Genomic DNA, 10,721 nt, shown 5'->3' on the forward strand with positions numbered 1-10,721 from the left:
TCTTGCAATGCAGGGGACGCTGGTTCAATCCCTGGTCGGGAAACTAAGATCCCACATGCCACAGGGCAACTAAACCCACGTACTGCAACTACAGAGCCCACATGCTCTGGAGGCCATGCACCACAACTAGAGAGCCCGCATGCCGCAACTACTGAGCCCACGCACTCGAGTCCACACACCACAACTAGAGAGAAGCCTGCACACCACAACGAAGAGCCCACGTGCCTCAACAAAGGATCCCACATGCTGCAACTAAGACCCGATGCAGCCAAAACATAAATATTTTAAAAAATGAAATATTGCCATTTACAGCGACATGGATGAACCTAGAGAATATCACACTTAGTGAAGCAAGTCAGAGAAAGACAAATATTATATGCTATTACCTACATGTGGAATCTAAAAACATAATGCAAATGAATCTATATACAAAACAGGAAGGACTTCCCTGGTGGTCCAGTGTTTAAGACTTTGCCTTCCAATGCAGGGGGTGCGGGTTCGATCCTTGGTTGGGGAGCTAAGATCCCACATGCCTTGCGGCCAAAAAAAACCAAAACATAAAAAAACAGAATATTGTAACAAATTCAATAAAGACTTTAAAAATGGTCCACATCAAAAAATATTAAAAAAAACAAAACCAAAAAAAAGAAAACAGGAACAGGAACAGACTCACAGACAGAGAAAAAAAACTTATGGTTACCAAAGAGGAGGAGAGAGGAGGGCAAAGTAGGAGTATGGGATTAACAAATACACACTACTATATGTAAAACAGATAAACAATAAGGATTTACTGTATAGCACAAGGAATTATACTCAATATACTGTAATAACCTATAGTGGTAAATAATCTGAAAATACATATATATAAGTGAATCACCTTGCGGTACAGCTGAAACTAATCCAATATTGTATTAGCTATACTTTGATTTAAAAAAAAGAAAGAAAAAAGGCATCTGCCTTTATTTGCTTCATTTTTATCCTTGCTTCATGTACTGAGTGATAATGATGTTAAAAAAGTATGACTAGGGCTTCCCTGGTGGCGCAGTGGTTTAGAGTCCGCCTGCCAATGCAGGGGACATGGGTTCGTGCCCCGGTCCAGGAAGGATCCCACGTGCCACGGAGCGGCTGGGCCCATGAGCCATGGCTGCTGAGCCTGCGTGTCCGGAGCCTGTGCTCTGCAACGGGAGAGGCCACAACAGTGAGAGGCCAGCATACCACAAAAAATAAAAAAGTATGACTAGCATTTATTTTGTTCCAGACCCTATTTGTTTAATCTTTACCACTACCGTTGAAGGTTAGAGATTACTATCTCCATTTTACAGATGAGAAAACTAAAATCTAGAAGATCAAGTGGTTGCCCAAAGTCACACAGCCACTAAGCCTCAGAACTTGGATTCTGACTCAGGTCAGTGTGGGTGGAAGCCCTGCCCTCTCTAGACAAGAGGGTCACACCCCAGAATGGTGTCTCCATTTACAGAGCCTTCACTGTCAGTACTGGACCGAGCCCTTGAACCACATTTTTAATTTATTCTTCAAAGCACACTTACAGGGACTTCCCTGGTGGTGCGGTGGTTAAGAATCCGCCTGCCAGTGCAGGGGACACGGGTTCAATCCCTGGTCCGGGAAGATCCCACATGCCGCGGAGCAACAAAACCTGTGCGCTACTGAGCCTGTGCTCTAGAGCTCGCGAACCACAACTACTGAGCCCACGTGCCACAACTACTGAAGCCCACGCACCTAGAACCTGTGCTCCGCAACAAGAGAGGCCACCACAACGAGAAGCTCGCGCACCACAATGAAGAGTAGTCCCCACTTGCCACAACTAGAGAAAGCCCGCATGCAGCAACGAAGAGCAAATGCAGCCAAAAATAAATTAATTAATTATTTTTTAAAACCCACACTTACAAGGTGAGCGTAATTATTCCCACTGTACCACAAGAAAACTGAATGTAGAAGTTAAATAACTAGATTAAGGTTACAGAGCTAGTAAGGGCAGAATTGCAATGTATTGGGTCGTTACAGAATTAGGGAAAAACCCAAACTTTTTGGGTTTGGCCAACCCAGTAAATTTGGCCCATCAACTTCAAAGCCCCACCTCACAGGATACCTAGCACAGAAAAATGCTCTACTGAATGGAGAGGTGTGTCCTCCCTGTCCCCCAGCAACAGTGACAAGAAAGTGATATAATATTTATCAGGTAAGAATCTTCTGGGTTACATCCCCAAGTCACAGCCTTTCATAAGGCTGTTATATATATTTTGAAATAACACATAAAATGAGGGAACTCATAGATACTGAAGGAGAGGCCTGGGTTGGCTGCATTTATTTTCTTTTTAGTCTCTGAACCATAGCCAAAAGTTCTCAGCTTTAAAACCAAAACTATTATCTATTTAGTCTTGATTCTAAAGCCAAACTCTCACTGCCAGTCCACTCTATAACCAATTACCCGATTCTTCTTAGAGAAGACCCCTCAAATATCCTGGATTAGATTCTTCAAACTCTTCAAGTTTATCAAATAGACTAAAAACTTGACCAGAGCTAAACGGAAATTAATGCTTAGCATGGTACTGGGCAAAACTGAGTGTTCACGGAATGAGGAAATAAGCCACAAATGAAACACCAAGTTGTCAATGCAATTTATACAACTTTAAAATTTTAACATAATTTCAAACTTACAGAAAAGTCGCAAAAGCAGAACAAAAAATTCCTACACACCTTTACCCAAATTGGCTACTTATTAACACTTTGCCCTCTTTGCTTCATTACCAGTGTGATTTTATAAACATGATAATGCAGAATAAAATGATTTCATAGCAATTATAATTAATCAATGTTTTTTAAGATGGTTCAAACTCAAGTTAAAGGGAACATCACTTTGCTGCCAGGATCACCAAGTACAAATCTAACCACAGCCTTGAACTGGAAAGCTCACTGGATTCAACCAAACATGAAGCCCATACATAACGATGGGTGACCTATGTCAGGACACCCGAAAGTTTCCGAAGTGACCATGGTGATGTCCATTTCAATATGAGCTTTTTCTCCAAAGAAGAATCACTCTAATGGCCTTTGAAAAAATAAATTATTATTGTTAAAACAATATTTTTTTAAAAATGTTGCAAATGAAAAAAGGACTCCTACCCAAAAAGTAACTGAATGACAACAATCAACCCCCCAAACTTTCCGGCAATAGCAACCAATACGGCTACCACCCAGAAATCTCTTTCTGTTGTGACATTTGAATCTCCATTTCCTCTGGAAATAACAACAAAGCAGTTTCATTCCGATTATTTGGTATTTCTCAAAGCTAACCACGAGAGCCTACATGACCTCACGACCTTCCACATTTGATTCCACAGATACGGCAATAATCACATACCTGTGATTCCCTTAAAGGGCTGCACGTGGACAGACCTCCTTTCGGGGCTTGGAGAGGCAGCTGGGTTATAACTGGTTCATGTGGTGCAAAAGCTGTGGGGGAATGGGCTAAAACCACAGTCCTGGTGCAGACTGGACGGCACCTAGGCACAGCTTTGTTGGAGGAGGACATCACCTGAGTACACAGCCTTCCCTGGGAGAATGCACTAGTACAAGCTCTTCACCAAGTGGTTATGCAGACACCTGACAGCAAGCAGACGCGTTTCCTGGCTTCTTCAACTTGTTTCTGGTTGCCTTCAGCTCCTGCCAATACAGCCTGGATTCCCTCAGTAAATATCCGCCAGTGAAGTCACATGAAAAGATCGCTCCAATTCACTCTCGTTGGTGGGTTTCCAAGGGTAGAAGAATACAGTCCGTGTCTCCTCAGTCATGAGAAAACCATTGTCACTGAATCTCCCTGGGAGGCTTCCTACATCCAACCAAACAAAGGGAGCAACAGCTGAGGTTTTCAGATGAAAAACAAATGTGTCCCCTTGCTGAGAGATGGTGGCCTGAAAGAAAAAGATAAATGAAGTGAAGGACGAGGGCAGAGCTCTCTATTCTATATACAGCGCCTAACAGAACATCGATGTGGCTAACGAGGAGTGCATTTCCTACAGCTTTGGTTCTGCAGCTGCTAAAGTCGTACATTCCATGCACTGGGTCAGATGCTAAAAAATACGTGGAAACGTATTGAAGGCTGTGGAAAATTACCAAATTTTAATCTCAAACCAGGCGGGGAGGGGGGGGATATGTAGTCTCCAATTATTAAGGAGAATATTTCACACGAATCTCAAGGCTTTGTAGCTTTTACAGCTTTATACCTTTTTCTCAGTGTCTCATCAAGAGAGGCACATTTCTGCACCAGGGCTGGGTGTTTTAAATGACTTTCTCAGAATCTGTGTGGAGCTGGCTGCAGAGCACAGCCACGGGGCTCACCTTCTGAGGAGATCCTGCAATCTAGGCAGCAGCCGGCCGGGCATCTCCAAAAGCTCTACCACTAGAGCGCTCTCTCTTTTATTGCATCGTCAGTAAAGTCACATTATTATCACTTTTTTTTTTATTCAGCTCAAATTAATTTGCTTTTCATATTACTCTTGACAGATTTACTAACGTTCATTCTTAGGTAGCTATCACATTGTACTTATTTAGAATTTTTCAAGTATTCGTTTTATTTAATCTGAACCATCTAAATGAAATTATTTATTTTCCTATTCATTTGGATATAAGTCCATCCAACTTTGAAATATTTGAAAAAGTCTTTGTAATGTGAATTCTCAGCTTTGTAATCTGACCCTTAACTTCCTTACTTTTTTTTTCCTTCTTTTTTTAAATTCATTTTTATTGGAGTATAGTTGCTTTACATTAGCACTTTTAACGTGTGAATCCCACACGATATCAGCAAAGGAGAGCACAGTTTAAGTCTTGTCATTCATTAGCCTCTTAGCACAGGCAGAGAGTGAGGCAGAGCTGCTTCCTGGAGGCTGGGGGTTTGTGAACCTCTCTCACTGTGAGTACACAGTTGAGTGGGACCTGGTATTCAAGCCGTGCATCTGTCATGAAACATGACTCTTCAACATGCATACATGCCACGCTGTAGGTTTGACATTATAGGTTATGTGTGACATAAAGAATTTCCAAGGGCAATTTTTACTATATATAACTTAGCCTGAGACAGCATGCAGGGTTCTGAGTTATTAACAAGAAACCCTACTTTGGTAGAAGCAAAAAAGAAACAAAATGTATTCGGTAGCTTTCAGAGGGTCAGAGATGCAGGCTTGAAGTTAGATGTCAAATTCCCAAATCATGCCACCCACCTATTCTGATGAAGACCCTAAAGCAGTTGCAGGCACACAGTTTACGTGGCTGGCCCTGGCTGCCACCAAGCCTGCAGGGAAGCCTCAGCTACTCTGTCCCAAGGCCAAGGCCAGAAGGGACACTGGCACCTGCTCACTCTCGTTGCCTTCTTCTGACTGGAAACCTCCTCTCTGCATATCTGACTGCAGAGCCCAGAGCTCAAGCTTGTATTCTGGCTTCAGGGACACAGGGAGGAAAACTCAGTCCCCAGCATCCCCCTGACGATAGTACATCCAAGTGCCTGGCCTACATTAAGCCTACAATAACGTTAGCTATCATTACTATTATTACTGTTATTATATCCCTTTAGGATAGGCAAAGTCTCACTGAAATCCAATTGAGGGAGGACAAAGGAAGAAGTCCTACCTCTCCCCCAGCCCAGTTATCTCAAAGTAATGGAGGCCCAGACGAGGAAAGAAAGATGTTGAAATCCTGTCTAGAGACCACAGATTTGTCTACTACATAGTTTTGTGCTTTTTTTCTGGAAAGAAGCTATGTAAATGTATGTCATTTCCTTCATATTTGCCCTATATCAGTTGTTACAGATTTCATTATGGGAATATTTCATTATTAATTGGGAAGGAAGCTATGCTTTCATTTCAAGGACTGAGTTTTGATATGATTTCCAAAGCAAATGTAAAAAATCCTCTCACTTAAGTCTTTTCAATGAAATCTAAAACAAACTTAAAATTGATTAAAAATAGAGAATGAAAATATTTTTCTAGAAAGTTTCAGTCACTACATGGAGGGGGGAAAGGGAAAGAAAGGTTTTCAATCAACTAGACAGATTCCAAATTTCCTAGCTACACGATTTTTTTTTTTTTTTTTTTTTGCGGTACGCAGGCCTCTCACTGTTGTGGCCTCTCCCGTTGCGGAGCACAGGCTCCGGACGCGCAGGCTCAGTGGCCATGGCTCACGGGCCCAGCCGCTCCGCGGCATGTGGGATCTTGCCGGACCGGGGCACGAACCCGTGTCCCCTGCATCGGCAGGCAGACTCTCAACCACTGCGCCACCAGGGAAGCCCTAGCTACACAATTTTTATAACAACACATCCTATCCTGATCATCTCTTTTTTTCCCTTGGCAGTGATAAAGAGATTTGGTGACTGAGCCACATGGAAGCAATAAATCAGAGAGGAGAGTGAAACTTTTTTAAATGAATAGACTCTCCTTAAAAATGCAAAATTAAGAGTGCCTCTACCGGCTCCATTGTTTCCTGGCTATGGTTTATCAAACAGGTTTGCTCACTTGTATATGCAGATGATAATACTTCACGGTTGATGCAGTAAAGCCCCCAGGACAGACAGAGCCTGGAACCTAGAGGAGGAGCAGTCAGTGGTGATGACTCCTGCTGCCTTGCCCTCCACTGCACCAGTCTGACTAGGGAGATGTGATGGGACAGCAGGAGTGGCAGGAACCTTAAGCTTTGACAAATACAAATAATAAAAATTATTTGCTCTTTGCTTCCAGTGGGAAGGGGCCAATCTTCCCCAGGTCCCAGGTAAGCTCAATACCAAGGAGAAATTTTGCAAAAAAGCAGGACAGTTCCACAAAGCCACGGTGACCCCAGGCCACTGGTGCTTACACTGATATTTGCCTTGTGGAGCCCCTTGGCCTCCTTTGGTGAGGACAGGAAGTGATAGTTGGTTGGGCTCAAGAGCTCCCTGTCAGTTGACAGGTAAAAGGAAACCACACAGCTTTGTCGTGTACAATTTGTACATCCTCTTAATAATTCAGCTACTGGCTTATCATAGAGAAGAGCAGACTCCCCTGCTTTCATCACAAAAGGCTTCGTCGTCTCAGAGCACACGGGCTCCAGGGAACTCCATGCGTGGACTCTCACCTGGGGAGAAACAAGACAGACAAAAACCAAACATTCTTAGTTACTATTTTTTTTAGAGAATAATAGGAGTAATAATAGATGAAAGTCAGAATAGCAGAACTGGTTAAGAGACTGTGAAACTCGGGTTTAACCATAGCCCCACCAAGTACTTGTCATGTAACCAAGAAGTTAACTTCTCAAAGTATCCGTTTCTTCAAACATAAAATGAGAATAATAACAGCACTAACTCCACAGGCTGTTGTGAGAATTAAGCAGTCTAGGGAAGGCACAGGACCTGGCGCATTATAGTTAATTCACAGACTCGACCTGTTCTCAATGTCCTCCTAACTGCAGCCACCCAAGACTTCTTTGAGTTTCTGTCCTTTCTTTTACCTAAAATTGTTTTAAATACAAGTTCATTTTTCCACATATATATTCTGAATAATTTTACTGATTTCCACTTTAACATACTGTTTTAAATGAGTTCTTTCGGTGAAGTCTAGCCTATTTCCAGCTTCTCATGATTATAAATAACCTTAGATTTAACTGGCATTCTACAGTTTACAATGCACAGTCATCTAATGACTGTATTCACTATCCATAGAAATCCTTTAAGAAGGCAGGCTGGTGTCATTTTACAGATGAGGAAACTGAACCAAGACATTAAGGTCATAGAATAAATAGCAGAATTTTCCCCTGAATATAGGTTTTCCAATTCCAAGAACAGCTCATTTTCTGCTGCAAGCACTAGAAACATTTTGATACAAATTAATTTCTGTTTTCTTTTTTCCAAAAAAGAATAGAACCAAATAACTAAAGAAATCTAAAATTCGCCCTCTACCACAGAGAGAAAAAAATCCAAGCAACTTACAGTGAGCATCATCTTGTGGTCTGAGTGAAGGTCTGACACACCGTAGATGAAAAACACATCTTCATTCTCAAAACCCACCGGCAACAGTGGAGCGAAGAAATGCCGAGCAAAATAATGAAGCATTTTCCACTTTCCTCCATACTCTAAAAGTAATCAGTTGGGTTAGGAAACAAGGGTCAAGCAGTCGGAGTCATCATCCACAGGGTCCAGCTGTGTAACCTGTCATAATTCAGGGCACTGAGCGTAGAAGGGAGAGCAGACAGTGGAGGGAACCCATGTTTGTTGAGGGCAAGTAGCATTTTTGAATACCACCTCATGTCAGCCTCAAATCTGAGTGAGGCAGCCATTAACATCGCACTTTTCAAATGAGGAAATGGAGCTCAAGCAGTTAAGTCAAACATGCCACTGGCAGTATTTTGAGCCCAGACCTGATTCCTAGCTAGCACTTTCTCATATGCAATTCTGCTTCCAGAAGCTCAGTGTACCGATGTTCCTTTTCCCTACATACACATGAAAAAGGGAGTCAGTAGCATTGGCAGTGAACATCTGTTACAAATATTCATTTCGCTAGTATTACTTAGCAAAACTACTATTATAGAGGCTGGCCAAGATGTTGGAGTAGGAAGACCCTGAGCTCACCTCCTCTCGTGAGCACACCAAAATCACAACTATTTACAGAGCAACTATTTACGAGAAAGACCAATATCTAGCAGAAAAGATCATCTACCACTAAAGGTATAAAGAAGGAACCACAACAAGATGGGTAGGAGAGGCAGAGTTGCACATAGTCAAGACCCACACCCCAGGAGTGGGTGACCCACAAATGCAAGAATAATTACAACTGCAGAGGTACTCCTCAAGGAACGAGGGGTCTGAGCCCCATATTGGGCTCCCCAGCCCGGGGATCCTGCACCAGGAAGACAAGCCCCCAGCCACAAGAATGTTTGGCTTTGAAGGCCTGCAGGGATTAAATTCAGGAGTCTCGGAGGGCTGGGGGAAATAGAGACTCTCCTCTTAAAGGGCTCACACGAAATCTCACACACTCCAGGAACCAGGGCAGAAGCAGTCATTTGAAAGGAGCCTGTCAGACTCATTTGCTGATCTTGGAGAGCCTGCCAAAGAGGCAGCGAGCAACTGGAGCTCACCCTGGAGACACAGACACTGGCAAGCGCCATTTTGGAATTCTCCCTCCAGCTGACTGGCACCAGGACCCAGCCTCACCCACCAGCCTGTTCACACCAGTACTGGAACGCCTCAGGCCAAGCAATTAGCTGGACAACCACCAGCAGACAGGCTGCCTTAAGACCTCCTGAGCCCGAGGCACCTCAGGACATGGTCCTGTCCACCAGAGGGCCCAGGACCCAGTGCCATACAACAGTGTGCAAGCACTAGCCTCAGGACCCCCAGGGCCTGGCAGCTAGAAATCCTGGGACCCAGCCCCAGCCACCAGCCAGCCAGCACTAGCCCCAGAACATCCTGGGCCTTGGCTTCACCCAACAACAATTCAAAATCAGCTCTGGGACACTGGGCCCTGCAGCCAGAGACCCTAGGAGTCAGCTCTGCCCACCAGTGGGCCAGCACTAGCCCCAGGACCCAGATTCACCTACTGGCTCCAGGATCCCCTGGACACCAACTCCACCCACCAATGGGAAGACACCAGCCCCAGGACCACTGCAGCCCTACAGCCTACCTTGTTGGACACAGCCAACACAGCAGATTGGCACCAGCCCCAGGACTCCCGGGCCTGGGCCCCACCCACCAGCAGACCAACATCAGCTCTGAGAAACCTTGGATGCCTCAGCCAGCTGCCCTGGGATCCAGCTCCACTCACCAATGGGCCAGCACCAGCTCTGGAATACCCCAGAACCTGCAGCCAGCCATATCAGGAACTGGCCCCACCCACCATCAGGCCAACACTAGATCCAGGAACCCCAGTCCTGTAACCACCCACCCCAGAACCTGGCTCTGCCCACAAGTGAACCAGCAGTAGCCCTGGGACCCTCCAGGGTTCTGCAACCAGCAGCCTCATGACCCAGCCCCACCAACCAGTGGCTGGCAGGGTCCACACAAGGCAGGGCCTGGAAACCAATCGGGCCAAAGGCCAGCCATGCCTACTAGACCAACGACATCAGTAAGCCCACCACACAGAAGGACCCACGCACCCCACATAGGGGGCACCCCTAGAGCGTATAGCTCTGATGACCAGAGGGGAGTGAGCTGCTGGGATGCACAGTGTACCTCTTACAAAAGGCCACTTCTCCAAGATCAGGAAACATTACCAACCTACCAGATACATAGAAATAAAAAAAGAACAAGTTAGGCAAAATGAGGCAACAGAGGAACATGTTCCAAACAAAGGAAGAAGATAAAACCCCAGATGAAGAACTAAGGGAAGTGGAGATAGGCAATCTACCTAAGAAAGAGTTCAGGGTGAGGATCCTAAAGATGATCAAAGAATGCAGGAGAAGGAGGGAGGAACACAGTGAGAAGTTTAAGGAAGATACAAAGAACTAAACAGAGAGGAAAACTACAGCAATTAAAATGAAAACTACACTGAAAGAAATCAACAGTAGATGAAATGATACAGAGGACTGGATCAGGGAGATGGAAGACAGAGTAGTGGAAATCACTGAAGCTGAACAGAAAAAAGAATAAACAGAAAAGAGGACAGTTTAAGAGACCTCTGGTACAAAATCAAGTGCACTAATATTCACATTACAGGGTCTCAGAAGGAGAAGAGAGAGAGAAAGGGGCA

The 10,721-nt window shown here is 44.4% G+C and overlaps 1 protein-coding gene across 1 annotated transcript in view; it reads right to left on the reverse strand.

Annotated features, from left to right (window-relative positions):
- Positions 1 to 3,396: 3,396 nt before the first annotated feature.
- The window catches only part of MANBA (mannosidase beta), a 117,575-nt gene continuing 110,250 nt past the window's right edge, over positions 3,397 to 10,721 (reverse strand). Inside the window, exons 15-17 of the mRNA XM_065877569.1 lie at positions 7,967 to 8,109; positions 6,859 to 7,116; positions 3,397 to 3,929 (exon numbers count right to left, since the gene is read on the reverse strand). Coding sequence (XP_065733641.1) covers positions 3,705 to 3,929; positions 6,859 to 7,116; positions 7,967 to 8,109 — 626 coding nt within the window. The 3' untranslated portion in view covers positions 3,397 to 3,704. The remainder of the gene's footprint in view (positions 3,930 to 6,858; positions 7,117 to 7,966; positions 8,110 to 10,721) is intronic.

The sequence above is a fragment of the Phocoena phocoena genome, chromosome 5 (genome assembly GCF_963924675.1).
Source record: "Phocoena phocoena chromosome 5, mPhoPho1.1, whole genome shotgun sequence".
Taxonomy (NCBI): domain Eukaryota; kingdom Metazoa; phylum Chordata; class Mammalia; order Artiodactyla; family Phocoenidae; genus Phocoena; species Phocoena phocoena.